Here is a 27,938-nt window from a genome sequence, read left to right on the forward strand (position 1 = left end):
CAGCAGTTTTAAGCCTAAATCCTTCAGAGAAAGGCCTGTCAATGTCAACCACATGTATGCAAATGGTGGCTGTTGTAGCAGCCCTATGACAGACTCTGAGGCCTCTTCCTTCACCCACTGTCTTTAAGGAGAGGCACATGATCATGCATAAACGTACACACACCGGGGAGAAGCCTTATGCCTGCAGCCACTGCGACAAGACCTTCCGCCAGAAACAGCTCCTCGACATGCACTTCAAACGCTATCATGACCCCAACTTTGTCCCTGCGGCCTTTGTCTGTTCTAAGTGTGGAAAAACATTTACACGCCGGGTAAGAGTCAGAACTTTACTTCCCTTATCGTGGTTCTTAGTAGCATGTTCTTGATCTTCCACTGCAAAGCAGGCCAGTTGGTTATAAGCACAGAGATGCCGTATCATTTGGAAACGGCCTCTTATACTCACTTGAAGGTTTTCTATATGTGTGTGAACCCTTCTGCTGAAGGGGGACTCAGTATCTGTGAATAGGTCTGTCTTGGATCTTCCCTTGGGCCAATGTTAGGTCTGCACAGGACAGGGAGCTGGTCTCGGTCTCCTGTGTTCCTCCTGCCTGCAGAGAGGACCCACCCTCCTCTTTGGAGGGCCTCTTTTTTTTCTCCCTCTCTCCCTCCCTTCCTTCTCTTTCCCCTTCCAGATGGAGACCATTTCCCTTGAATGAGGAAGGCTTGTTCAGGATATGCTTATTAGCACATACTGGAACATTCAGACCTAACATGAATACCCCAAATTTTTATTTTATTAAAATAAAATAAGAGAACTTCTAACTTCTGAAACCAGCTTTTTTTGGTAACATAAGTGAAGATTTTGTTTCTTTCGTTAGAATACCATGGCAAGACATGCTGACAATTGCGCTGGTCCAGATGGCGTAGAAGGGGAAAATGGTGGGGAGACAAAGAAGAGTAAACGTGGCAGAAAAAGAAAGATGCGTTCCAAAAAAGAAGACTCCTCTGACAGTGGTGAGTAACTTATTTCTTGATTTAGTTACCCGTGGTAGATTTTGGTGCCCAGTCGCCAGTACATTGATGTATGCATATACTGGGATAGAGAGGTCATTACTCTTACTTCCTTTATATATACCCTCTAGTCTTTCTAATACCAGTTACATATTTACAGCAGCAGCTAGTTTGTTTCTGGGGCAAGTTTTTTTCCTCCTGGTGTTCCATTGCTTGATAGTATCTTCTATGTTATATGTTCACTTACAGCCAAAGCAAAAGTAGTATCTCAACTCATTTATCTCAGATTAGTGATATTCTAAGGCCAGCAGAGCTTCTTTTCTATGTTCATAACTTTTACATTTAGGAAGCTGGTCTAGATTTGAGCAATGAATTTATGGACATGAAGAAGGTTTCTTAAGCATCTTGACCAACTTCTGGTTTGACTGCCTGTGTCAGCCTAGCCTTGAGATGTGTTGATCAAATCCATGAAGGTCAGCCTTTCTCTTCCTACCTTAATCTCTCCATTTTATAATGTAACACTTTGCCTGTTTTCCTACCATTGATGCTTTCGGGGGTGTTTTTTTACTTCTAGTCATGAAATCCAGGCAGAAGGTATTCTTTGAGGTGCTAGACTCATGAAGAGGGAGGGAGAACAAGAGTGTCAGTAACGGAGGAGTCACATTTGATTGTACACGCTCATTTCATGGTATTAGGCTCTGTAATGTGAATGCTTGGGCTACTGGCCAAGTAGTTGAGAGAGCACATCTGTGACTAAAGATTTAAGCTTTTTATGGTAAAAGATATATGTAAGGGGTTTTGTTTTGGGGAATATACTTCCCCAGAAGTACCATCAGACTGGCAAGGTTATAGATGGTGCTTTATGTGTTTCTAAAGCTCCTTGTTTCGTCTTTTGCATTGTTAGTAATAATGGGGAGGGATTAAAAATTTTGGAGATTGAGGGATCCCTGGGTGGCGCAGTGGTTTGGCGCGGGCCTTTGGCCCAGGGCGCGATCCTGGAGACCCGGGATCGAATCCCACATCGGGCTCCCGGTGCATGGAGCCTGCTTCTCCCTCTGCCTGTGTCTCTGCCTCTCTCTCTCTGTGACTATCATAAATAATAAAAATTATCATAAATAATTAAATAAATAAATAAATAAATAAATAAATAAATAAATAAATAAATAAATAAATAAAAATTTTGGAGATTGAACATATTTGAAAACTTCAGTCTCTGTTGATTTTGTCTATAACTTGCTCATGAAAGCACTAAGGTGTTTTTTTTTTTGTTTTTTTTTTTTGTATTTATATCTGTAACAAGGTCTCTTTTAGTTTTTGTGTGTTTTATTTTAATAAAGCCTTTTCTGGTTAGAACTTTACCTTTTTCTGGGACAATATTCATCTAGTAAAGCATAAGAGTAATTTATTTTTTTGCTGCCTTTTCCAGAAAATCTATTTTAATCATTATCTTCACTGGGTTTTCAGTAAACATGCCTCCTTGAAAATGTCGGTTTACTTAACTTTTTAAAACCACACTATACTCTACTGGGGTGCCCGGGGTAGCTCAGTTGGTTGGGCATCTGCCTTTGGCTCAGGTCGTGATCTCAGGGTCCTGGGATGGAACCCTTTGTTGGGCTCCCTGCTCAGTAGGGAGCCTGCTTCTCCCTCTTCCTCTTCCTCTCCTCCCTGCTCACACCCCATCATCATCACCGACCCCACCACCACCAAATAAGTAAATAATCATTTAAACACACACACACAGACACACACACACCATTGTGGGATCCCTTTGGCCAAGAAATTAACGAATGGACTATTGGGAGTTTTGGGGGAAAATCACAGTCCTTAAGTGCTACCAGAGATCCACAGGTAACTTTGAGCTGAGGATCTTTGTAGGTGCTTCTATTTTTTTTTTTTTTTTTTTTTTTTATGATAGTCACAGAGAGAGAGAGAGAGGCAGAGACATAGGCAGAGGGAGAAGCAGGCTCCATGCACTGGGAACCCGACGTGGGATTCGATCCCGGGTCTCCAGGATCACGCCCTGGGCCAAAGGCAGGCGCCAAACCGCTTCGCCACCCAGGGATCCCTGTAGGTGCTTCTAGTTGCAGAGCCTCCTACTGCCACAGATTTTGGCCCTTAGCCTTCTTGGTTATGGTACTACCTTGTTGACTTTTGTGGTTCATCTCCCAGTAAGATCACTGCCTAATTCACTGCCTAATTATGCATCGCCAGAACATCTTTCAGCTCTGATGACGTATCTTTACTGATAGTTCCTAATAGATTTCTGCAATTCCTTCTTTTGTCTTTTGCATTGCTGGCTTTAGGGCACACTTGGATTCTAGGCCTTATACCTAGTGTCTTTTTATCACCCCAGAAAGTCTGGGCTTTCCATCCCTCTGCTGACCAAGGCCACACAGTCATATTTGTCTTCTCCCAGATGTTCTGCTTGTTGGCCATCTGCAGAGATGGACCAGCAGAATATACTGCTATTTTCAAGGCTTTTTGCCAGAATGTCTCCAAGCCAATAAGCCTTTGACCCTATTAACCTTCTTTGTGTGCCTCCCCCACACACACACACTTCTGACTGAATTTGTTTGGTTTTCTAGGCACTGGGCCAACTTAGGCAATAGGGGGCTTAAATAGTTCAAGAGGGAAGCATCTTGTTCTTTTTTTTTTTTCTCATCTCGTTCTTAACACACTGCCACATACCAGTATGTTCCCCACATTTTCACTTAAGATTTGACAAATAAGGCATTTTTTCCTGGAGATGAGGTGTTTATTCCCAGATTTCTAAATATGTCTAGTTCTGAGAAAGAGGGCATAACCTGTGCTTCTCAGAGGAAGGCAGGGAGGATACTTTGTGTGCCATGGTAAGGGTGAGGGGGATAGCAGGATTCCTCAGCTGCCTCCAGGGCCAGGCAGCAAAACCGCCCTAGACCGAGGCCAGAGGTTGGATTCTGGCTGCTGTGGTTTAGCTGTCCCTTAAATCATTTAGCTTGTCACTTTTTCTATACAATGAGGGTAACATCTCTTACTAAATGAAATAATCAAGCCTAAATGGAATAATGGAGAAACTTAAAACTGATGCATGGTGCAAACGAGAGCTGTGTCTGTGTAGTAGAGTGTAAGTTTCAGAGCATGATTATTACATGCATTATAGTTCAATCCTTTTGATCCTCAAATCACTAGTAAGTAGATTGGAGGTGCTTTAGAGATGATATCAGGAAACTGAGGTTCACTGTGGTCATTGTCCCAGGTCACACACTTAGTAAGGGATTCAAAGCTGCTTGTCAGTATTCTTTTTTTTTTTTTTTTTTAAGATTTTATTTATTTATTCATGAGAGACAGAGAGAGGCAGAGACACAGGCAGAGGGAGTAGCAGGCTTCATGCAGGGAGCCCAATGTGGGACTCAATCCCGGGTCTCCAGGATCAGGCCCTGGACTGAAGGCAGCGCTAAACTGCTGAGCCACTCAGGCTGCCCCCCCTTTTTTTTTTTTAAGATTTTTTTTATGTATTTATTTATTTATTCATTCATTCATTCATTCATTCATTCATTCATTCGAGACACAGACAGAGGCAGAGACATAGGCAGAGAGAGAAGCAGGCTCCTTGCAGGGAGCCCGATGTGGGCCTTGATCCTGGGCCGAAGGCAGGCGCTCGACCACTGAGCCACCCAGGCATCCCTTTGCCAGGTGGGGTTTTTTTTTTATTTTATTTATTCATGATTTAGAATTTATTTATTCATGAGAGAGAGAGAGAGGCAGAGACACAGGCAGAGGCAGAAGCAGGCTCTGTGCAGGGAGCCCGACGTGGGACTCGATCCCGAGACTCCAGGGTCACGCCCTGAGCCAAAGGCAGGTGCCAGACTGCTGAGCCACCCAGGCGTCCCTGTCGGTATTTTTTATACAATAGTCCTGTCTCCTTTTATGTGATGATGGCATCAGGGAGAAAATTAGGGAGTTAAGAATGACCCATTGAGGGGCTCCTGGGTGGCTTAGTGGGTTAAGCATCTGCCTTAAGTTCAGGTCATGATTTCAGGGTCCTGGGATCAAGCCCTATATTGGGCTCCCTGCTGAGTGGGGAGTGTGCCTCTTCCTCTCCCTCCTGCCTCCCTCCAACCCCCACTCATGCTCACTCTCTTGCTTTCTCTCAAATAGATAAAACCTTAAAAAGAGGGGGGGGCAGCCCTGGTGGCTCAGCGGTTTAGTGCCTGCCTGCCTTCCACCCAGGGCGTGATCCTGGAGACCTGGGATCGAGTCCCACATCAGGCTCCCTGCATGGAGCCTGCTTCTCCCTCTGCCTGTGTCTCTCTCTCTCTCTCTCTATCTATCTATCTATCTCTCATGAATAAATAAAATCTTAACAAAAAAAGAGAAGTCTTTAAAAAAAAAAGAATGACCCATTGAACCTGGCATAGTTAAGAATTAAGTCCAAAATTTTGGCCTTGGGATCCCTGGGTGGCGCAGCGGTTTGGCGCCTGCCTTTGGCCCAGGGCGCGATCCTGGAGACCCGGGATCGAATCCCACGTCGGGCTCCCGGTGCATGGAGCCTGCTTCTCCCTCTGCCTGTGTCTCTGCCTCTCTCTCTCTCTCTCTCTCTCTGTGACTATCATAAATAAATAAAAATTAAAAAAAAAAAAATTTTGGCCTTAAAAAAAATCCTCAGGGGGCACCTGGGTGACTCAGTCGTTTGAGTGGCTTACTTTGGATTTCCACTCCGGTCATGATCTCAGAGTCCTAGGATTGAGCCCTACATCAGGCTCCCTCCTCAGTGCAGAATCTGCTTTATGATTCTGTCTGCCTCTCCCTCTGTTCCTCCCCCCCACCCTTCCGACCCCCCACCTCCACCCCCCAGTCTGTCTGTCTCAAATAAATCTTTAAAAAAAAAAGAAAGGCAGCCCAGGTGGCTCAGCAGTTTAGCACCGCCTTCAGCCTGGGATGCGATCCTGGAGACGCGGGATCAAGTCCCACGTCGGGCTCCCTGCATGGAGCCTGCTTCTCCTCTGCCTGTGTCTCTGCCCCTCTCTCTCTGTGTCTCTCATGAATAAATAAAATTTTTAAGAAAAAAGAAAATATTAAAAAAAAGAAAAGAAAACCATCAGTTATAGTCCTAGGAACTTCTGTCTCTCACACACACACACACACACACACACACACACACACATACACTTGCCTACTCAGAATCAATCAGGAGCACATCTTCAAGGGTCCTTAGGCTTAGTAACCTGCTTTATCCTTGCATAATAGAAGGAACATATGTTTTCAACTTAAACATTGGCATTGTTATGTATCTGGAGCATGATGGATTTGCCGCTTAATTTGAAATTCAATATTTTAATGTCTAAAGCTAAGAGAAAAGAGTAATATAGGAATAGTAGTCTTCAGGTCAATTTGCATATTATTATTAGCACAATACCAGTTTATTCTTTTCAAGGTAAATAGCAAAAATTTTCTAGCAAAAGTATTTTTAAACGGACTTCTTTGATAAAAATAAATACATAACTAGACTTAACGGAATATGTGGTTTTGTGTGGATGTGTCATATTTTTCTTCTACCATACTTTTCCCTGGCTCCGCACCTGTTATTTCTGATTTCATGAGAAGAAAATGCTGAGCCAGACCTGGATGACAATGAGGATGAGGAAGAACCTGCTGTGGAAATTGAACCCGAGCCAGAGCCTCAGCCTGTGACCCCAGCCCCACCACCTGCCAAGAAGCGGAGAGGACGCCCTCCTGGCAGAACCAACCAGCCCAAACAGAACCAGCGTAAGTTACTTGTCTCAGCTCAGTAGGCTGGAGGCTGGCACCCTCCCCCCAACATGTTGGAGGAGCTGGCCCAGGCCCTTGTTTTGGGGGATGATGGGAACTAAGCCTTGAGAACAAGTTAAGAACACCAGGAACAAACTGTTAGGAACTTACTATTTAGTTTTTACTGGAAACCACGTGAGGAAGACCCAGGGAGCCTATTCTGCTTCAGGGAGAAGTAGTCCAGAGTAGAAGGGTACTCCTGTTCTACAAGATGGGTACTTTTAATGTGGGAGGGTTTTTGCAAAACAATCAAAGTCCTAGCCCCGCTGGCAGAAGTGATATGGTAATGAACGCAAAAAAGCCTAATTTTAAAGGAAGAAGGATAAAGCAATTTCTGTGCTATGATCCATTCTCCTAAGAATTCCAGGCCTGTGGATTCAAGTGCTGGCCTTTTGATTTGGGAGAGGACACAGACAGTAGAGGTGTTTCTCACCACCTCACACTACAAATGGCAGTGGGCAGCAGTCTTGTATTGGCCTCGACCTTTGTGACAGCAGGCCCTGGGGCACTCGGGTCTGTGTTCTGCTCCTTGTTGCTGTGGATATCCTGAAAGCCGGCAGCGTTTTTCTTTAACAAATGCATGATTTAATCTAGTTTTTATTGTACTCCCGGAGTCTCATGTGTAGATAGATGTCTATTGCAGGGGAGCAGGGGGTTGGTTGACTATAGACCCTTGGAGCCATTTCACCTGCACACACCAGAATGAAATACTGGTGAAGGGCTCTGGGTGTGGGAGGCTTCAGGATCTGAGATGGCTATTCTTGCTATAGGCGGTGCATCTCTAACAGCCCTGCGCCACACACGTGGTGAGGTATTCTTAGTCACATGCTTTCGGCGTCTTTTGCCTATCTCATACTAGTGCAAAGCTCAATTTTATGACATTAAGTAAAACTAATAAGGCCTTTAATATGGAATTTGGGAGGCATGTGAAGATGAATGTCAGCATTTAGTTTTTTGATAGTTTCTACCGTTTTGGGGCTTTATGAATGGCAGTATTTTCGATCATTACGTCGTTTTTTACTTGCTCTGCTGCTAAGACTTTCCTACACTGCTGACATTCATTTAGTTTCGAGTTTGACAGGACCCTTGCAATCTACAGGGGCTTTAATGGAGCATTTGTTTTGTTCATGCTCTTTCTTGCCAGCAACAGCCATCATCCAAGTGGAAGATCAGAATACAGGTGCAATTGAGAACATTATAGTTGAAGTCAAAAAAGAGCCAGATGCAGAGCCCGTAGAGGGGGAGGAAGAGGAGGCTCAACCAGCTGCCACAGACGCCCCCAACGGAGACCTCACGCCCGAGATGATCCTCAGCATGATGGACCGGTGATGGCGGGGCCTTGCTCATCGCCAAGACTGCTCTGGGCTGTGTTTAAACGGCCCGCATCTTAATTTTTCTCCCTTCTTTCTTCTTTTGGCTTTGGGAAAAGCATCATTTTACACCATTTTACCAAACATACTGCGAACTAAAACTTCAAGGATGATGTTAGAAAAATGTGATTTTACTAGAACTTGCTGTTTGATGTTAGCAAATCATGGAATGTTCTGAGTCCCCAAGGGTTTACTATGAAGTGCTGAGGACAGTCTTGATGCCTAACTGGTTTTCTTAGATGGAAACAGAGACATTGAACCCTCTCTCTTGCTATGGTAAACCACTCCAGAATGGCCACCGGGTTTCCCAGAGTTCTAGGTCTTCTTCCCAGGAGAGTTTTTAATTGTAAATGCAGACTGGGAAGGACTTACACTTTTAAACTGATTTTTGCTTCTGCTTCTCCCTGACTCCCTTTGCTCGGAGCCAGCTGCACACCAGTAGTACGGCATGCTGCAGTCGGTGTCTGTCCTGAAGGCTTTGCCTCTTTCTTGGCAAAGTTTCTGGTATGGTCAAGCTTGTAAATAACTTTTTTTACATTTTAATCTTTTCCATTAATTAAGAGGTTGAAAAGAAGTGCAGTGTAAGAAAACCCAGCATTTTAATTACTTGCAAATTAAGTTACCACAGACTCTGTAGTGTGTAAATGTTGACAAGGAATTGGATCACAATCATGTAGCAGAATGGCACCCAGACTGCTGCCCGCTAGTGATGGACACCCACGTGGAAGATCGTGATTTCCAGCCCATGGAGCCAGCATTTGAACCTTGTACAATTAACTTTCAGTTATGATTTCCCATCTACATTTTCTTTGCTCTGTTTGTAGCTGAATTTTGTGTTTTATGACTCCTCTGTTCAAGCAGAAGGGTGATTATGAGTGGGTCACAGCAGCCCTTAAAAGCTGGGCCAGAAAATTTCACTAGGTCAGTAATTTAAACTTTGGATCTGCAAAAAAAATAAAAATAATAATAATAATGTGAAACAAAACCAACTAAAAAATGATTCTTGCACATGAACTGTCACATGTTTGAAATGTGTTTTTTAGAGAGCCTCAGTCTTGCTGATTTCAAACACTTTTTTCTTCTGTGTATTGCTTTTAAAAGAGCCATCAGTTAGCTATCAGACTCTAGGTTGATGCATTTTGTACTTAGCTGTACTGTGTGATATTTTTCATTATTTTAGGACGCCAACATGAGACCTGTAATAAAATATGTAATGGGGTTGAAAGCTGGGGAGGAGGATCTACTGCTGTACAGCTAATAAATCATAACGGATTAACAAGTGCTCCAGACACTCCGTCACGTGTGATCTATGCTTAATGGGGGCCCCAGAGGGTCCGCATGGCCTCGGGTGCAGGCCTGGTCGCCTTTCAGAGGCACACTCTGTTCTCAGAGGCCACTTCCTCTCGAGACAGCACTTGGAAGATGATCTTGGCAAATGGTGGGATTATTGAGTGAATCCTGCTGTGGGTTTCTAACTCCCCAAAGGGGTGAGTAGCAAGTGTGGATGAACGACTGCTCGCCCCGTGATCCGCCTTAGGAGTGGTCCCTGCGGCAGAAGGGTGACCAGAGGTTAGAGATGCAGGGGCTCGTGGGAAGTTCTGTCCTCTGAGGCTCAGTTCAGTGAAGTCTGAGATCTGTACCTTGAATTCTGCCAAGTGCAGGATGACAGGCGGGGCCCAGTTTGCCTCAGAGAAGCTCCTGTGGGAGGGAGGCCAGTGAGTCCGCGAGCTGCAGGGACAGAGCCCTAGACCGCAGAGCTTGTTCAGAGCCCTGCAGGGGCAGGTGCAAGGGAGTGGGAATAGGAAGTTGACGTGTTAGTGAAACACCTGCTGCTGCTGCTGCTGCTGCTGCTGCTGCTGCTGGCCATTTCTGGACAGAGAGCTTCGGCAAACCCATTTTAGGTAAAAGCTTCAGCCACTAATTCTAGGGCTTTTTGACCAGAATTCTGAATTGGTGGTTTCCAGTGTGAAGTAACAAAAGATAAGGTATGTGTGACCACTTGGCTGCTTGTCCTGTCCACGTAATCCCGTCTCCCAGGAAAACAGGTAACGAGGCCTCAAGACTCAGAACCTGGCAGTCCGCTATTTGGACCGAGTGTTAGTGGCCTGAGGCTGAGTGTGGGGTTCTTTGTCTCACGCATGGGCCAGCCCCTTTGGAGGCCAGAGTTCCCCCCTGTACCGTGTTTTGGTGGATGTATATAATTTGCTTAATTTTTTTGGTGTTTATAATCTCCAAGGAACAGTAAGTTCTTTATCTCTTATCTTCAGCATAGCTTTTTGTTGTTAAGATTTTATTTATTCATGAGAGACTCACGAAAGGGGGGTAGAGACGTAGGCAGAGGGAGAAGCAGTCTCCCCTTAGGGAGCCTTATGTGGGAGTCTGATCCCAGGATCCCGGACTCACAACCTGAGCCAAAGGCAGATGCTCAACCACGGAGCCACCCAGGTGACCCCCAGCATAGCTTTTTATCTCTCGTGTAAATGCAAGTTGTTTGAAATAAAAGTAGGTCAGTTTTGGATGGAGAGGGGGCAAGAAAAGTCATTCTGATGTGGTAGAAACTTAAAGGGGATCCCCTATTGCGTAGCCCATGATATACCCCATGTGACTCCATTATGTATAAAACCTTTTATTTGGGACGCCTGGGTGGCTCGGTGGTGGAGTGTCTGCCTTCGGCTCAGGACGCGACCCCGAGGTCCAGGACTGAGTCCTGCATCGGGCTCCCTGCAGGGAACCTGCTTCTCTGTCTCATGACTAAATAAAATTTTTAAAAAAACACCTTTTAAGATACAGATTTTATATTTATATATAATCAAAGTACAGAAGCCACTTCACACCGGAGAACTTTTGATGGGGTCGTTACCCGCTGTTAAGCCATTATTTCCTTCCACACCTGGGCTGGCGCCACCCTGTCCCTGCTGCCCAGCCCAGCAAGCAGCTGGGCCCGTCGCTTCCTGTGGCCGCGACCTAGTCTTTTAAAACCCTCTGCAGGGAGCCTGGTGGCCGCCCCGGGAGGTGCAGCCTGGCCCTTTCCGCGGCGCTGCTGGGCCGGGCGGGGCCTGTGCCTCCCGATGCGCTGTGGGCATCTCCCGCGCGCCCTCCCCTCGGGGTGTGGTGCCCTCTAGGACGCAGACAGGCTGTTAGGAGCGGAGTCCCTGTGTTCACCTGGTTTCTGACGGCGGCTGTAGTTCTGTCGCCACCGCCCTGGCCGCCAGCAGTTGAGAGTGTGGCTAGCCTGTGCCCCTGCCCTGACTTCCGTGCGATTCTGGTTGGCCCTCCGCGGCCGCGCCCAGCCCAACGGCTCTCCGCAGACGGGCACGTACCAGCCGTGTGCGGCAGCCTGGGGTCCCCGCTGCAGTCCTTCCCTCTTCGCGTCCTAAGCCTCCTCAGCAGAGAAACCCCAGCGAGGTGGGTCTTCTCTTGTTCTGCCGTGGAGCCCTGGGGTTGCCCTGGCCGGCTTGGCAGAGGAGTCCACAGCGCCAGGCCCTGTGCTGGGCGCTCGGGCAGCATTTGCTCCTTACAGCAGCACTGAGGTGAGCTAATAGCTCCACTTACAAAGCGGGAACTGGAAGCCCAAAAAGGTTGACCAAGTTATTTAGTGTGGAACACCTGGTGAGAGGTGGGGTGGGAGGTAAGTTCAGGCAGTCTGCCTTCAAGACTAGTGCTGTTTTCTTAAAGCTTTTATTTATTTGTTTTGTATTTATTTATTTATTTATTTATTTATTCATTCATTCATTCATTCATTCATGGGGGGGGTGCGCAGAGACACAGGCAGAGGAGAAGCAGGCTCCGTGCAGGGAGCCCGATGCGGGATTCGATCCGAGACTCCACGATCACGCCTTGGGCTGAAAGCAGGCGCAAAACAGCTGAGCCACCCAGGGACCCCCTAGGACTAGCGCTCTCCACCTTGGCCTGCGGTGAGTGCCAGAGACCTACTGAGTTCTCACTCTAAGCCTTGTGGGTTCTATGTGGTCTTGGAGTCCTAGGTCTTTTTTTTTTTTTTTAATTTTTTTTTTATTTATTTATGATAGTCACACAGAGAGAGAGAGAGAAGCAGAGACATAGGCAGAGGGAGAAGCAGGCTCCATGCACCGGGAGCCCGACGTGGGATTCGATCCCGGGTCTCCAGGATCGCGCCCTGGGCCAAAGGCAGGTGCTAAACTGCTGCGCCACCCAGGGATCCCCCTAGGTCTTAACCCAAACTCTTCTTTCAAACTGGGTGACAGCAGAGCCGACTGGTGCCTCTTTGCAGGAACAGCTTCTCCGACTGAGTCCTCCCATCAGCCCTAGCTAGTCCTCTGCTTTCATACCATAGGCCTTTTGCCTGAGGGGAGGCTTTGCTCAAGTGGCCACTGTTCAGTTTCCCCGGCACTTTGTCTCAGTCCCCTGCAGAGAGGAGATTCTGCTGAGAGGTGGAATGACCATGTGCCTGGAGGAGGTTCCCACTTCTCTCCAGCCTGAGGTGGGGAGGGGTAACTAGGTGCGGAGGAAGCCAAGGGACCCTGCTGACCACCTCTCATCTCCTCTCAGGGCTATTTCACCCCCACCTGGCTGAGCTGTAGGCAGGGGCAAAGGTCTATTCCCAATACGTAGAGTTTAATTGGATTGTAGTGGAAGAAAATAATAATTCTCCTGTGAACCCGCATCTTTTACAGGGCAGCATGCTTCTGGTTAGCAGGACCCCACCCCATGACCTGCTGGCCCCTCCCAGCCCTGGAGACACTAGCTTTCCCTTCCTCTAGGGGTTCCCCTCTTCCTAAACTCTCTCCAGCAGAGGTGAGGGCCCGTGGAAGGGAGAGGCCCCCCCATGTACCTGGCCTTTGCTCACCCCTCGTGGCCTGAGAATACTCCCCACCTTCCAGCCTTTAACTGGCCTGAACCTGATGAAAGCTGAGGACCCCGCACTGCAGAGCCTCCATCTGGCATTTTTCCTGCCGGTTCAAAAGCTGGCGGATTGCCGGGACGCTTGGCTAGCTCATTTGACAGAGCATGCGACTCTTGATCTTGAGACGGTGAGTTCGAGTCCCCCTAGGGATTACTTAAGTAAAAATTGGTGGATCTCCGACGGTGTCACAGACTCCGGGTTAGGACCAACAGATTAGATCCCTCAGGTACCACCCGGGTGTTAGGAAAGATCCTGGGAGAGATCTGATGCTCCTTGCTGAACAGACGCTCCTCCTGGCGGCCCCCTGTCTGCCTCCACAGCGGGATTTTGGAGGACAAACGCGGGTGGGCCGCAGGGATTCCCCGAGCGGGCAGCGCCCCCTGGTGCCAGCGGCAAGGACTGCGGCGCGGGGTGGAAGTTCGGGGTTAGGACCCACAAGAGGCGCGCGCCACGAGCGCGACCCCCCTCCGCCCTCCGCCCCCCCACCCCTACCCCTACCCCTACCCCACTGCTGCCCTGCCCGAGGAGCTCCGGCGCGGCAGGGCGGGCGGACAGCTGGGACTCTGCCCCCCCCTCCTACGTCTCCCGGCCGCGGAGGCCGAGGCGGGGAGGAGCCGGGCTGGGGGCGGCCTGGCAGGAAGCCGCGCGTACCTTCCGCCGCAGGAGGAGCAGGTGGCTGCAGTGCGGGCCGGGCCCCCAGGCTTCCTGTGTGCGCGCCCGCCCGCAACTGCTTCTCGGCGGAGCTGCTTGGGCCACCCCGCGGCCCCATGGCCCAGACCCCCGACGGCGGCATCTCGTGCGAGCTGAGAGGTAAGCTCACCCGGCGGCGGCCGGGGCCCCCGCGAGCACTTCTCTCTGCTCCTGGGAAGGGCCTGGCGCCCCCACCTCCACTCCGCCCCTTGCTGCTGGCCCACACATGAGCCCAGGCCACAAGCCTGGTACAGACCACGGCCCGAGTGACCTCGAGGGATGACCAAAGTCACTCAGCAGGCTGCCATTCCACAGGCGAGATCACCAGGTTCCTGTGGCCCAAGGAGGCCGAGCTGCTGCTGCAGACCTGGCTACCCGAGCGGGAGGGTGCTGAGCGAGGTCATGTCCTGGTATGGCAGGGGCAGAGCCCGGGAGGGCCGCGGGGCGGGCGGAGAGCCTCCTGGCCTGCCCAGGGCTCAGACGCTCCCTCCTGCAGGCGCTGCTACGATGGCGAGCCTACCTGCTCCACACCTGCCTCCCGCTGAGGGTGAGTGGAGGCTGACTGCCGCCCCCACCTCGCCCTCCGCAGCTTCCTTGGTGAGAGCTGCGTCCCCGACTTGCCTGGGGGCTCCGGCCTTCCAACCGCACTGGGCTCTGAGGCAGGCAGGGCTGGCTCTGAGCTCCGGGCTGCCCGGGGGACTGGGATCCCAGGAGTGTGGGGCGGGGGGTGGCCTAGGGCCTCAGTTCCAGCTGATTGGGGCACTCCATAGGTGGACTGCACATTCAGCTACCTGGAGGTCCAGGCCATGGCGCTGCAGGAGACACCCCCTCAGGTGAGACAGCTGGTACCCCACCCCCATGGCCTGCAGACTGGTTTTTGCCCCTGCTCCCATCTTCGGCCACAGGTGGAGCCCAATCCAGCAGCCCTCCCTCCCCAGGTGACTTTTGAGCTAGAGTCCCTGCCTGAGCTGGTCCTGGAGTTTCCTGGTGTGGCTGCCCTGGAACAGCTGGCCCAGCACATTGCTGCAGCCATCAAGAAGGTCTTCCCTTGCTCCACCCTTGGGTGAGGCCCAACAACGACAAGGGACCAGCAGGAAAGGAGGGGTGTGCTCTGGATGACATAAGTGGGTTGCCTCCCATCCCAGGGGCTACAAGTCCCCTTCTCCCCCTCCCCAGGAAGCTATTCCGGAGGCCCACGTCCCCCTCCATGCTGGCTCGCCTGGAGAGAAGCAGCCCCTCTGAGGACACTGTGCCCAGCAGCCCCTGTGGTAAGCGCCAAGAAAAGGCCACACAGGGCTTCCAGCGTATCCCCATCCTGCAGCCCCAGATCCCTGAATTGAGGGTCTCCCAAACTGAACAGTCACTCAAGGCATAGCCACCACGCAGCTCGGGTCTGATCTGCCTCTCTCTCTGACCTTTTTTCTCTCTCCTTTTCTTCACTCCTTTACACCCCTGGCACCTCCCCCAGGTGGCTTCTTGGAGACATACGAGGCCCTGTGTGACTACAACGGCTTCCCTTTCCGAGAGGAGATTCAGTGGGTGAGAGTACGGCCCTCCTCAGGGGCTCTAGAGATATCTGGTCCCCCATGTGCACTGGGTCCCCTTACCCCTTGTGACCCCAAGCCAGTTGGAGACATCTTCTTCCCATCCAGGATGTGGACACCATCTACCATCGTCAGGGCTGTCGCCACTTCAGTCTATGCGACTTCAGCCATCTGGGCAGTCGGTCTGTGGCCTGCCAGGCCTGGGAAGGGAGGGAGATCCCATGACCCGCATTCCTGGGCCTCAGCCTCTCCATGGAGGGGGATGTGGGCCTAGGATCTGGCTGGAGGGCCCTGAACTCCACTCCTGCCCCTTCCCCCACCCAGGGACCTGGCCTTGAGTGTGGCTGCCCTGTCCTACAACCTATGGTTCCAATGCCTCTCCTGTGTGGACATGAAGCTGGTAAGAGTGTAGCGGCAGGGAGGAGCAAGGGCGTGGGGACCAGTGTGCGACTCACTGAGCCCCCTCTCTGGTTCTCAGAGCCTTGAGGTCTCAGAACAGATTCTGCACATGATGAGTCAGTCGTCCCACCTGGAGGAGCTGGTGCTAGAGAACTGTGGCCTGAGAGGGTAAGGGCGGCAGGGCAGGGCTTGGGACAGGAGTCTGGGAGCTTGGGATCCGACGGAGGCTTGTGGCCTGGAGGAGATGGGAATCTCACGCCTGGGGTCTGGTCCCCAGAGACTTTGTCCGGCGACTGGCCCAGGCACTGGCCGGGCACTCAAGCTCTGCCCTCCGGGAACTTAGCCTAAATGGGAACCTGCTGGACGACCGAGGTACGCGGGGCCTAGGGACCCCGGGGGGCTGGTGCTGGAGGAAGTGCGGCAACACAGCTGCCCCCATTCCCCAGGCGTGACTGCTCTCAGCAGACACCTGGAGCATCGCCCAGGAGCCCTAAGGAGGCTCGGCCTGGCGCACACAGGGTTGACCCCGAGAGGTAGGTCGGGGCCCGGGGGGGCGGGGGGCGGGGGGGCGGGGGAGTGCCTGACTGCCGCGAGCCACTCCGTCCTCCGCCCCCAGGAATGAGGTCTCTGGGCCGCGCACTGGCTGCCAATGTGGCCTTTGACAGCGCCCTGACCCACCTGGACCTTTCCGGGAACCCCGGGGCGCTGGGGGCCTCGCAGGACCACGGGGTGAGTGTCTTCGGAGGCAATGGCGGGGCGCTGCAGGCAGGGCCGCCGGGGGCTCCCCGTGAGGCGGTCCCTGAGCCTCCGGCCACCTCCCGTCAGGGCCTCTACGCTTTCCTGAGCCGTCCTAATGTCCTGACGTTCCTGAACCTCGCGGCCACCGACGCCGCCCTGGACACTGTGAGAGGCGGGCCGCGGGGGGCGAGCGGCGGGGCGGGGCGGAGGGGGCGCGGCCGCCGTCCCAGTGGCCCACACCCTCCTCCCGCAGCTCTTCGCCGCGCTGGCCCGCGGCTGCTGCCCCAGCCTCCGCCACCTGGACGCCTCGAGGAACGTCTTCTCCCGCACGTAAGGGGGGCGGGCCGGGGGGGCCGGGAGCCGCCTCCCCGCGCCCGGAAGCCCACTCCTCCCGCTCGCCCACCCCAGGAAGTCCCGGGCTGCGCCCGCCGCGCTGCAGCGCTTCCTCAGCCGCGCGGGGACGCTCCGGCACCTGGGCCTGGCGGGCTGCAGGCTGCCGCCCGACGCGCTCAGGTCAGTCGCCGCCCCGCCCCGCCCCGCCCCGCCGCCCCGGGGCGCCCCCGCCCCCGCGTCCCCGCCCTTCCTGCGGGGAATCCGTTCGCGCCTGGGGCCCCCTCTCCCAGCTCCCGCCACCCCCGGTGACGTCCCCTCCCAGGGCCCTTTTGGAAGGCCTCGCGCTCAACACGCACACGGGCGACCTGCACCTGGACCTCAGCGCCTGTGAGGTGAGCGCCGCACGCGCCGGGGGCTGCGAGGCGGGCGCGGGCCGGCGGGCGCCTGAGCCTCCGCACCTGTGGCCCGCTGGCCTGAGCGCCGCCTGTCACCTTCAGCTGCGCTCAGCCGGCGCTCAGGTGATACAGGACCTGGTGTGTGACGCCGGCGCCGTGAGCTCCCTGGATTTGGCCGATAATGGTGAGGCCGCCCCGAAACCCACCCTCCCACTGCCCACCCCGTTCCCACCCCATCCCCACCCCCTCAGCCTCTCCTGATGCGTGACCCGAGGCGCCCCTAGGCTTCGGCTCAGACATGGTGACCCTGGTGCTGGCCATCGGGAGGAGTCGGTCCCTGCGACATGTGGCACTTGGAAGGAACTTCAACGTCCGGTGCAAGTGAGCCCCCATTCCACTCCCTCCCGGGCCTCCCAGACAGCACCCCACCACCCGACCCGGGTCCTTCCAAACCACGGCTCCTGCCCCACAGGGAGACCCTGGACGACGTCCTGCACCGGATTGTCCAGCTCATGCAGGATGACGACTGTGTGAGTCTGGGGGCCACGCGGGATCCTCAGGCAACGGGCCCCTGTGGCTCCTGCTCCCTCAGACCCTGCAACCCGCCCTCCTTGCTGATCGCCGATTCCGGACCCAAATGGCTTTCCCTTAACTCCAGCCCTTGCAGTCTCTGTCCGTGGCTGAGTCGCGGCTAAAGCAGGCCTCCAGCGTCCTGCTCCGGGCCCTGGGCACCAATCCCAACCTGACGGCGCTGGACATCAGCGGCAACGCCATGGGTGACACCGGCGCCAAAATGCTGGCCAAGGCACTTCGGGTCAACACCAGGCTCCGGTGGGCGGGGTCGGGGCAGGAGGGCGGGGCGGGCGGGCTAAGGGGCAGGGCGGAAGGTGGAGGAGCAGAGTCGGCCACTGGAGCGCGAGGTGACTGGACCTGGCCCGCGGGTTGGGTGGAGCCTGCGGAGCTCTGCCCTTGACTGAAGCCCGGCCTGGCCCAGGTCTGTGGTCTGGGACCGGAACCACACGTCTGCCCTGGGCCTGCTGGACGTGGCGCAGGCCCTGGAGCAGAACCGCAGCCTAAAGGCCATGCCTCTGCCACTGAACGACGTGGCCCAGGCACATCGCAGCCGCCCTGAACTGACCGCCCGCGCAGTGCATCAGGTGTGGGTCCCTCTCTCCTCATCCCTGCCCTGTTCTGTGCCCTGGCCCCGCCTCCTACCCCTTCTCAATATCCCTTGTGCCCAGATCCAAGCCTGTCTTTTGAGGAATAACCGTGCGGACCATGCCTCTTCTGACCGCATGCCCCGTCCGCGGCCACCTGGTCTGGTCTCAGACCCCTCAGAGCAGGTTAGTGTCTCCTCTCTCAGCCTTGAGTAGGCACAGAAGATTGGGGATGGGAAGAGCTGTAGCCGCTGGAACCCTCCAATGAGTTTGAGGGTCTGACTTTCTTGGGGCGAGGCTGCCTAAATTATACTCTCCAGGACAGGTAGCTCTCCCAAATAACACCCCCAGATGCCTTTTAGAAGCATTTAAATAGGTTCTTCTGTTTAAGATGGTAGATATTTAAAAATTCTCCCTTAATTCTCCCCCCACCCCCAGCTGATTGTAGCCCCATCTGTGACTTGCCTTTTGCAGGGCTCTCTTCTCTACCAACCTCTGCTGGGGCCAAACCCAGCAACCCTTTTCCCTGGCTTCGTCCCTCTCCCCTACCTTGCCTTTGTGCCATGTTCCCACCTATTCATTCCCAAATTCCCCTTCTTTCCCAGGCTTTTGAGCCCAGGCATCTTGACCCAGACTTCACATTCTGTACACCTTAAAATGATTTTATCACCTCCCACAAACCCTTCTCTCTACCCTAGAACCCATTCTCACCCGTGCTCAAACTGACCAAGTGTTTTGGACAGAGGTTTGGGCCAGGTCTCTCCTGGCCATATTAGAACCCCCACGGACCTCCTTGCTCCTATCTCTGCTAATTCTCCAACACACTGCTCCTCACCCCCACCTCAACTATCTTCTTGCTCCTCCCGGTCCTTCTTCCATGTCTCTTCCCATTTCTGCCCACCGCATCCTGTCCTCTATGTGGCTAGTAAGCAGAGTGATCTAAAAACATAGACGTGCCTAACCGTTCCTTGTCTTCCTGCTCTGGACACTTAGGAAGTATATATAAAGTCCCTAAAATGAACCAAAGGAGACACTGCTTGCCCTCCTTGAACAGATAGGGTCCATGAGTGGCTGGCCGGATAGTATTGGCTCCAGGACCTCACTCACCCTGTTGGAGACCCTGGGAAGGAAGCAGAGTCCAGGGGGCTGGAGGGGATCAGGACTTCACTGATTCTTGATGCACACCTCCTCCCCCCTAGGAAGTGAATGAACTGTGTCAGTCAGTGCAGGAGCACATGGAGCTCCTGGGCTGTGGGGCTGGGCCTCAGGGTGAAGCTGCTGTGCACCAGGCAGAGGATGCCATCCAAAATGCCAACTTCTCTCTCAGTGTGAGCACTCCTTCCCCAACCGCTGCTGCAGGGACCCTTCCCCTCTTAATCAGGTGTCAACTTGAAACTCCTTCTCTTACTTGGCCTCCAGATCCTCCCAATTCTGTATGAGGCTGGGAGCTCCCCAAGTCACCAGTGGCAGCTGCGGCAGAAGCTGGAGGGCCTCTTAGGACAGGTGGGTGAGGTCTGCCGCAAGGATATTCAGGTAAGATGGTACCCTTGCCCCACCCCCACCTCTGTAAACAGGCTTGACACCTATCTCATAGTTTTGACTGTGTTATCCCTTGTGTCAATGTTCTGTGGGGGCTGGAGCCTCAGGCCACACTCTCCATGCTCTGATCTTTGCCCAGGACTTCACTCAGGCCACACTGGACACAACAAGAAGCCTCTGCCCACAGATGCTACAGGGACCCAGGTGGAGGGAGCAGCTAGAGGGGGTCCTGGTGGGCTCAAGGGGCCTCCCAGAGCTGCTTCCAGAGCACCTACTACAAGATGCCTTCACTAGGCTCAGGTGGGCTGGATGGGCCTGGGCTGGACTGGAATGAACAGGACTGGGCAGAGATAGCTCATTCATCTTTGCTCTCTCTTGCTCTCAGGGATATGCGGCTGTCAGTTACAGGGACCTTGGCAGAGAGCATTGTGGCTCAGGCTCTGGAGGGGCTGAATGCAGCCCGGGATCGGCTGGTGAGGGACAATCGTGCACATGCACCACATGCACGCACAGGCACACGCACCCACATACCCACAGTGACCTGCCACTGCCTTGCAGGGGTTCTGTAATGTCTTCTGGGGTCCTATAGCCCAGAGGTATTTCAGGTTCCTTTAGGACTGATGGAACTATGGCTGAGGCCCAACTGCCTGTCTTTGGGGTGCCTGGTATTGCAGGTAGAGAATCTGGCTCGGCAGGCAACAGTGGCAATGCCTCTTGCTATACCAGCGCTGGATGGAGGTGAGACCAGCCCCCTTGGGCCTGGGGAATTGGAAGGTCTTTTCTTCCCTGAGGAGGTGAAGGAAAAGCAAGAGGATGAAGAAGAGCAGAAGGTATGTGGTCTCAGAACTCTAGATCTTCCCATCTTGTTATGGAGTGTGGAAGGCAGGGAGGCAGCTTCCCTGTGTCCCAGGTTGAGTTTCTGCCCTCCCCACTAGGATGACAGTCCTCCACAAAAATGGCCTGAGTCCAGCCAGTGCCTTCATTTGGTTCCCTCCACTCACAGTAAGTCAGGGTCTGGGGAAAAGGGAATTAACCAGGTCGGACTGAAAGTTCTTCATTAGTTCTGGGGACCTGGACACGTGGATACGTTCAGTCTTGTCCAGGGAATTCCCTGACCCTTGACTGAGCCAGCCCAGGCCCTCTGCAACTTGCAGGCTGGGGTCTGCTGCGGTCGGCGTGGAGCAGGACCTGAGCAGACCAGGATCCAGCCGCGGCCACGGTCTCCATTCGCCTCCCCCGCCCCTTTCCCCACCCCCAGGATGCGCATGCTTGGAGGCAGCGCAAAGCTGCGCCGCTCGGGGCCGCGCTCAGCACCGCGGACAGCGGCGCGGGGGAGGGGCCGGGGGGGGCGGGTGGCGTAGCCGGGCCCCTCCCCGCGCCCTGGGCGGGTCCCCCGCCGCCCTAGCGCCGCTGTCACCACCACCTCCCCTGGCTCGCTGCTCCGTGCTCTTCTGGTGCTCTCCCCTTAGGTGCTGCTGAGGAACCGGAGCCCGAGCTGGCGGCTCCGGGGGAAGATGCGGAGCCGCAGGCGGGGCCTTCTGCGCGTGGCTCTCCGAGCCCCGCCGCCCCCGGGCCCCAGGCCGGCCCACTGCCTCGCATGGACCTGCCACCCTCTGGACAACCCCTGCGCCATCCGACCCGGGCCCGGCCGCGGCCACGGCGCCAGCACCACCACCGGCCGCCGCCGGGGGGCCCCCAGGTGAGTGCCCTTCCCCCACTCTAGAGCTCTTGGAATTGGGGGTCACGAGTGGCTTGTTCGCTCCTCAGGAGTGATGGCGGCTAGGGAGGTGGGTTGTAGGGGCCCAAGACCACCTAGTCGTGCTGCCGTGTCTTGGCTTCTTCCTGGCCACCCCTTCCCCAGGTTGTTCCCATGCAGGGTCATGAGTGTGTGGATTTCACTGGGGATACATCTCAGTTTGGGACTGCACTTTGTGTTGGCCCTTTGCATGGATGGATGTGCGAGCTCCCTCTTCCAGGGTTCCTGAAAGATGCTGGGCCCCCAGGCTGAGGGGAAAATCCTGCATCTACTGCAGGTCCAGTGGGTGTTTATATGAGATGTGTATGTGCGCTGGGTACTGGTGGGGGCAGTGGACACAGGACAGAAGGCAGAGAGTCAGCTTGAGGCCCCCCAGAGGGTCTGACGCAGCAGCAGGCGCTGCTGAGCTGCCAGCAGGCCGGGTGGGGTGGGGGTGGAGGGTACTGCAGGGAACTGTTTGGAGCAGAGGGGGTGGCAAATGGGAATGTGTGACCCAGGGGGCCTCTGGGTTCTAGCCTGCTGGTTCAGGGTGTGTAAGAGACTCCATGGGACAAGAACAGGTGTGGGCCAGGTTTGTGTGTCCAGGGCCAACTACTGGCGAGGGGATATGAGAAACTAGCATCTCTGCCCACCAGCTGCACAGGAAGGTTTGTCAGTAGCCCCTTAGGGTCACTCCATCTCCCGGGTTCTGGAGTTGCCTAGGCCAGGTTGCTGGACAAGGGGTGGAAAGAATTCATGGTTGTGCTCAGCCCTGACCCTATGGTGTCCCCCAGGTGCCCCCAGCCCTGCCGCAGGAAGGGAATGGGCTCAGTGCCCGCGTGGACGAGGGCGTGGAGGAATTCTTCTCCAAAAGGCTGATCCAGCAGGATCGCCTGTGAGTGAGGGGCAGTTGTAGTGGGTGGGAGGGGGTGGGCTGTTCCATGGGCCTTCCCACTCACTGCTGGCTGTTCCCACAGCTGGGTCCCTGAAGAGGACCCGGCCAACGAGGGGGGTGCCACCCCTGTCCCTCGTACACTGCGAAAGAAGCTGGGTACCCTCTTTGCCTTCAAGAAGCCTCGTTCAACACGGGGGCCACGGCCTGATCTAGAGACCAGCCCTGGGGCAGCTCCCCGCACTCGAAAGACCACACTTGGAGACCTGTTGCGGCCACCAGCCCGTCCTGGCCGTGGTGAGGAGCCTGGTGGGGCTGAGGGGGGCACCAGCAGCCCTGACCCTGCCCGCAGGAGCCGGCCTCGTTATACTCGGGAAAGCAAAGCCTATTCAATGATACTGCTACCTGCTGAAGAGGAGGAGGAAACACTGGGTGCCAGACCTGACAAGGTAGGCCTGGTGACAAGGGGTGAGGGCTCTGCTAGGACTGAGGCAGTGGGCTCTCTCCCCATCTGAGCTTCTCTGTCCTCAGCGACGGCCCCTGGAGCGGGGAGACACAGAGCTGGCCCCATCTTTTGAACAGCGGGTCCAAGTGATGCTGCAGAGGATTGGTGTGAGCAGAAGCAGCGGGAGTGCCGAAGGCAAGAGGAAGCAAGTAAGTTGGGAGGGATGCAAGTGCAAAGTGAGGGGGCAGGGGACATGTGGCTTGTGGCAGTCTGTGGGTGACATATGTGACCAGAAGGAGACTCATGACACACACGCTGCTCTATCGGTTCCACCCCCTCTTCCTCAAAATAGTCATTGGCTTCAGCCTTTTTTTCCTTCCTGGCTTCTGCCCTGGCCACTGCTGTCTCTTCCTTGGAGCTGGGATGGTCCTTTCTCTGTAGATTAACAAATCCCCGACCTTGTCATTTGCATTTGAAACAAGTCCTCCAGGGACTTCCCCTAAAGATCCTGCCCTGGTTCCTAACCCTGCCCAAGGCCTCAGCCCTGTCACTTCTTTCATCTCACTGTGCTCCATCTGTGGCATCCCAGTGGCTTGTAACCCGTTCCTCTGTTGGGAGCTCCTCCTTGGCTACTTCCAGCCTCTCATCACCACCCATGGGTTGCATCAGCTTCCTCTTCACCCATCCCTGCATCTCCTGGTGGGCATTTAGTGGTAGTTACAAGAATGAAGAAAGAACAAGGCTAGAGTGAGGGCAGGACCAGACTGAGCTTGACTTCCCTGTTTCCTACAGAGCAAGGATGGAGAGATCAAGAAGGCTGGCTCAGATGGTAAGTGGGACCCTGTCCTAGGATGGTACCGTTTTGGTGAGGGAGTTGTCCTTAAAGATGGTCTCCAAGGCATTTCTTGTCCTGGGGTTAAAGGGAAAGAGGCCAGGTTTTCTTCCCCTACCTTCCAAGGGCTGGTGCCTGAACCCCCAGGCCCTCCTTGCAGGTGACATTATGGACAGTTCCACAGAGGCCCCTCCCATCTCCATCAAGTCCCGCACCCACTCCGTGTCTGCTGGTGAGTAAGGGCTGCTGTCTGTTGGGGAACATGCAAGGATAGGCAGGAGGGAGATCAAACCATTGATTAGGCTCATACCCTTCTCCCTTCAGACCCCTCGTGCAGACCTGGTCCAGGGGGTCAAGGGCCTGAGTCTACCAGCTGGAAGACACTGGGGCAGCAGCTGAATGCAGAGCTCAGGGGCCGTGGTTGGGGCCAACAGGATGGTCCGGGCCCCCCCTCTCCTTGTCCCAGCCCCAGCCCACGAAGAGCTAGCCCCTCCCCAGACAGCCTGGGCCTCCCAGAGGACCCTTGCTTGGGCCCCAGGAATGAAGGTAAGCAGGTACCCTAGCTCCCACTCCAATACTGGGCTCCCCAGCCGGACAGAAGGGGAGGCAAGGGATGGGGATAGCTGTCCAGACCATCCCCTGATACCCTGGCCTCCTCTAGATGGCCAACTGAGGCCGAGGCCTCTCTCAGCAGGGCGACGAGCAGTGTCTGTGCATGAGGACCAGCTCCAGGCCCCTGTTGGTGAGGGGGGACACCTCCCTGTGTGCTTGAGTGCAGGAGACGGGGGAGGGTAGACTCCAGGACTCTCTTCATGGCCCTGGTCCTTGGAGGGGGCCACCAGTGATGTGAGAATGCACAGTCAGGGAGCCAGAAGGCATGGAGCAAGGGTCTGACGAATCCTTCCTACTAGCCCTGACTCCACCTCCAGAACAGCAACCTCCACGAGGGGTGGGAGGAGGCAGGGGAAGGGGGGACGCTCTGCAGGCAACAGTGTGTGCTCATGCATACACACAGTGGAAGTCCAGGAGGAGGGGTGGGAACGGGCACCCCCCTTGCCAAGTATTTGTGTCTCTCAGAACGGCCCCTGCGGCTGCAGCGCTCCCCTGTCCTCAAGCGGAGGCCGAAGCTCGAGGCGCCCTCCTCTCCAAGCCTCGGTAAGAGGCAGCTGGGGCCACTGGGGAGGGGAGCAGGACTGCTTGGTCCAGTCTTGACCCCTTCTCTGCCTTTCTCCTTCCCTTGCAGGATCTGGCCTTGGAACCCAACCTCCACCCCCACAGCCTACAGAGCCCTCCAGCCCCGAGCCAACCCCCCCCTCCCCAGCCACAGACCAAAGAGGCGGCGGCCCCAACCCCTGATCCCTCTCCTTTTCCTGCCGCATGAGATTATTTTATTAAAAAACTCAAAGGAGCAGAGTGTGGAACACTGTTTGTCGATCTCCAGCCGTGGATCTGTGTGCATACATCCGCCCACATGCCCACGTGATCCCTCACACCTGGGTTAGCTCAGACTCTGGCTGTGGCTCCATCAGAAAGTGCAAGGCCCAGGCCACGAGCTGGGGAGGAAGCCTGGGAAGAAAACAATGGCTGTATGGCAATGGGGACTGGTGACTGAAAGCAGGGGGGGGGGGGGGGGGCAGCCCTTGGCACTCACCTGACAGCTTGGACCTGGGCACACAGGGAGGTGCAGGGTGGCTCGTACTCATACTGGAAGGCGGAACCATCACGATGCCTCTTTGGAGGGTCCTGAAAGTGATGTGGTAGCAAGAGCAGGGCCTAGAAGGACCCCTAATCCAAGGCTACTCCCCACCCCTACTCCCAGCTGCACCCAAAGCCCACCCCATTCTACTATCCACCTATGCTCACCCAAACGGGACTGGATTCCAGGGCTCCTGTGGCGTTTTTTGTCCTTGGAGACTGATGCCAGTTCTTGAGGGGCAACCCTAGCTCCTTGAACTCCAGGCTGGGTTTCTGGGCCTTGGTCACAATGGCCTGATGTGGGCTGGGTACATGGCCAAGGGGAGAAAGACTTGGGGTGCAGCTCAGGAGTGGGGAACTGGGTACAGGGTTAGAGTGTGGGGAGCCAGGGGGCAGGGGGCCATGGGCTGAACAGATGGCTGGTACAGCCTGGGAGCTGCCCTTCTGCACTAGGTCTGAAGCTGCCAAGGACAGGGCAGGCAGAAGGCTGATGCTGGCACCGTTTTCCTCTGAGGACACGTGGCTGGGTAAAGCTGGGGTTCCTGGGAAGAAGGGGACCATGAGTACAGCCCTCGCAGCTCAGTGGCCCGTGAGTTTAGGCAGGCCTACAGGGACAGTGCTTATCCCCCATCTGGGTGAGCAACCGTTTGCAGCGGCCTGGGTACCCGGCTGAGAGCAGTGAATGCCTGTGGCCTGAGCATCACCTTACCTGAGGAAGTAGGTGAGGAAGGAGAGACGATAGTCAGCGATAGGTCCTGCAAAGCTGGGTCTGGTGGGGGCAGCTCTGGAGCTGAGGGTCAGGGGGAGCTTATTAGCACTGTGGGCATTGGGCCCCCAGGTACTCCCCTCTTCACCTCTCCAGTCCTCCTTACCCTGGGTCCTGGAGCCTGGGCCCAGAGAGCTCAGAACTCGCTGGTCATTCTCCGAGATGTGCAGCCAGGAGCTGGGGACAGTGTACACAGCTTCTCCCTGTGGGGCATAAACTCTCAGACTAGCCCTTGCCCAACTCCTCACCCTGACATTTCCCAAGGAAAGCCCCAGACTGACCGTGGCCCTACAGCGGGTGGAGGCCCAGCGGGTGAGGGGGGGCGCTGTGCAAGGGCCTGTCAGCATCAGACAGCTCTCAGCCAGGTGCACCAGCGCCCCCTGATGCTCCTGGTCCTCCTGCACCTCATCCAGAAGTTGAGACAGTGAAAGGCCTGAGGGCAGGGACCAGAGGATGGGCCAAAACTTGAAGAGGCGGGAGGGAAGGGTGGGCAGGGAGAAGAGCTTACTAAGGAAGCAAGAGGTGATGACTGGAGAGGTCACTCTGCGGGTGTTAGGGTCATTGGCCAACCCCTGTAAGTACCTGGGCTGGGGGAGATGGACTCTGAAAGGTGCTCCCTATAGAAACAGAGAGGACAAGCCTGAGGAACAATCCTGAGGCCTGTCTACACAGATTTGACAGAGCCACACTTGGCCGCAGAGCCCAACCCCATACTCACTCCAGGCAGTCAAATAGCTTTTTCTGCACATCCGGGTCCTGGTTGCTGGGGCCAAGAAAGGAGAGTAGCAGGCAAGGTTGTTACTGGAAGGCCTAAGCCCTACCATCCGAAAGCCCCATTGCAACGGCAGCCAGGCCCGGGGTAGGGGGAACAGCCGGTGAGGGGGGCCATCGCTTACCAACCAATCACCCGTTCCAGGGGCTGCTCTGTGGGCAGCAGGCTGAAGCGGTCCACCTGGAGGTAGAACTCCGCCGCCTGAGGGATTGAGTTTCGGGACAGGTTTTGGGGGCTTGTCACGGAGAGCCAGGCTCCTTAACCCGCCCAGGCCAGCGTCTCCACTCACCGCGCCGCCTTCGCCGACTTGGACGCGGACCCCACAGTCCTGCAGCAGCAGCAGCCGGCCTTCTGCCCCTCGGAAGCCGAACTCCTTCTCCTCCCTGCGGCAAGCACGGCCCTCGGGCCTCAGCCCGCTCGAACACGGCGCCGCCCGCTAGCGGCCCGCCCACCCCCGGCGCAAGCCTCCCTCCCGCTACACTCAGCTGTCCCCGGGCTCCGCGGCGTCTCTCACCAGTCTGAGGCGTTCAGGGCCTCCCGCGTCACTAGGCACCGGACGCTGTGGGTCCCGTCAGACACAAGCAGCGCGGCCGCGACGTCAGATGTGTCAGGGACGCGGGGCGGGCCCGGGGCCTGGGCCTGGGCCTGGGCCTCGGCCTCGGCCTCGGCCTCCTGCAGCACCTGAGGGCGTCCACTGGCGTCAATCCCACGGCCCTCGGGCCCTGCCCTGGTCTCCGAGGCCTGAGAAGAATGCGGGAGGGCTCACCTCGAGCAGCTGCCCCGGCTGCGGACTTGAGAGAGCGTCTGACCCCAGGACCAGCTCTCGAATCCAGGGCCGCAGGACCAAGCTCCCCATGCCCGCCATTCCCGCAGCCGCCCCGCACCGAGAACCGCCAGCCCGCGTTTCCCGCGGACGCCGGGCCCCGCCTCTCGCCGTAGAGGAAGCGCGCTGTGGCGGGGCGGGACCCGAGGGCGAG

General features: G+C 55.3%; 3 protein-coding genes across 16 annotated transcripts in view; 2 read left to right on the forward strand and 1 right to left on the reverse strand.

The window, feature by feature from the left end:
* Positions 1–9,434, forward strand: part of CTCF (CCCTC-binding factor) — a 54,877-nt gene extending 45,443 nt beyond the window's left edge. For 2 of the 5 annotated variants that reach the window (XM_077887276.1, XM_077887278.1), the window contains 4 exons: positions 129–311; positions 858–993; positions 6,571–6,735; positions 7,922–9,434. In XM_077887276.1, the coding sequence (XP_077743402.1) occupies positions 129–311; positions 858–993; positions 6,571–6,735; positions 7,922–8,106 (669 nt within the window). In that variant the 3' untranslated portion in view covers positions 8,107–9,434. The remainder of the gene's footprint in view (positions 1–128; positions 312–857; positions 994–6,570; positions 6,736–7,921) is intronic. The other 3 variants (XM_077887296.1, XM_077887285.1, XM_077887301.1) reach the window with 3 other exon arrangements.
* A 4,227-nt stretch (positions 9,435–13,661) lies between these two features.
* Positions 13,662–25,137, forward strand: CARMIL2 (capping protein regulator and myosin 1 linker 2). 7 transcript variants are annotated; one of them, XM_077887203.1, is made up of 39 exons: positions 13,662–13,839; positions 14,035–14,129; positions 14,216–14,266; positions 14,490–14,552; positions 14,658–14,782; positions 14,896–14,987; positions 15,188–15,258; positions 15,372–15,445; positions 15,588–15,663; positions 15,742–15,830; positions 15,940–16,034; positions 16,109–16,195; positions 16,279–16,391; positions 16,488–16,565; positions 16,654–16,730; positions 16,809–16,913; positions 17,056–17,125; positions 17,231–17,312; positions 17,413–17,509; positions 17,601–17,658; positions 17,787–17,959; positions 18,123–18,285; positions 18,370–18,471; positions 19,485–19,613; positions 19,705–19,788; positions 19,964–20,124; positions 20,210–20,297; positions 20,499–20,654; positions 20,760–20,826; positions 21,294–21,523; positions 22,354–22,454; positions 22,537–22,900; positions 22,983–23,105; positions 23,689–23,725; positions 23,889–23,960; positions 24,053–24,274; positions 24,390–24,470; positions 24,806–24,883; positions 24,972–25,137. In XM_077887203.1, exons 1-39 carry the CDS (start codon positions 13,797–13,799, stop codon positions 25,082–25,084), a joined length of 4,185 nt encoding a protein of 1,394 aa, XP_077743329.1. In that variant the 5' UTR covers positions 13,662–13,796; the 3' UTR covers positions 25,085–25,137. The 7 variants fall into 7 exon arrangements, with proteins under 7 accessions (XP_077743329.1, XP_077743315.1, XP_077743320.1 ...); XM_077887189.1 differs by having other exon boundaries at positions 13,663–13,839; positions 19,705–19,818; XM_077887194.1 differs by having other exon boundaries at positions 13,663–13,839; positions 19,705–19,818; positions 24,420–24,470.
* On the reverse strand, positions 25,094–27,915 carry ACD (ACD shelterin complex subunit and telomerase recruitment factor). 4 transcript variants are annotated; one of them, XM_077887331.1, is made up of 12 exons: positions 27,728–27,915; positions 27,476–27,642; positions 27,251–27,344; positions 27,086–27,162; positions 26,908–26,952; positions 26,772–26,829; positions 26,471–26,653; positions 26,296–26,392; positions 26,133–26,213; positions 25,592–25,965; positions 25,380–25,471; positions 25,094–25,294 (listed from the first exon to the last, which is right to left on the reverse strand). In XM_077887331.1, exons 1-12 carry the CDS (start codon positions 27,824–27,826, stop codon positions 25,216–25,218), a joined length of 1,446 nt encoding a protein of 481 aa, XP_077743457.1. In that variant the 5' UTR covers positions 27,827–27,915; the 3' UTR covers positions 25,094–25,215. The 4 variants fall into 4 exon arrangements, with proteins under 4 accessions (XP_077743457.1, XP_077743447.1, XP_077743448.1 ...); XM_077887321.1 differs by having other exon boundaries at positions 27,476–27,624; positions 27,728–27,914; XM_077887322.1 differs by having other exon boundaries at positions 26,471–26,622; positions 26,772–26,806; positions 27,728–27,913.
* Positions 27,916–27,938: the final 23 nt, after the last annotated feature.

Source organism: Canis aureus, chromosome 3 (assembly GCF_053574225.1).
Source record: "Canis aureus isolate CA01 chromosome 3, VMU_Caureus_v.1.0, whole genome shotgun sequence".
Lineage (NCBI taxonomy): Eukaryota > Metazoa > Chordata > Mammalia > Carnivora > Canidae > Canis > Canis aureus.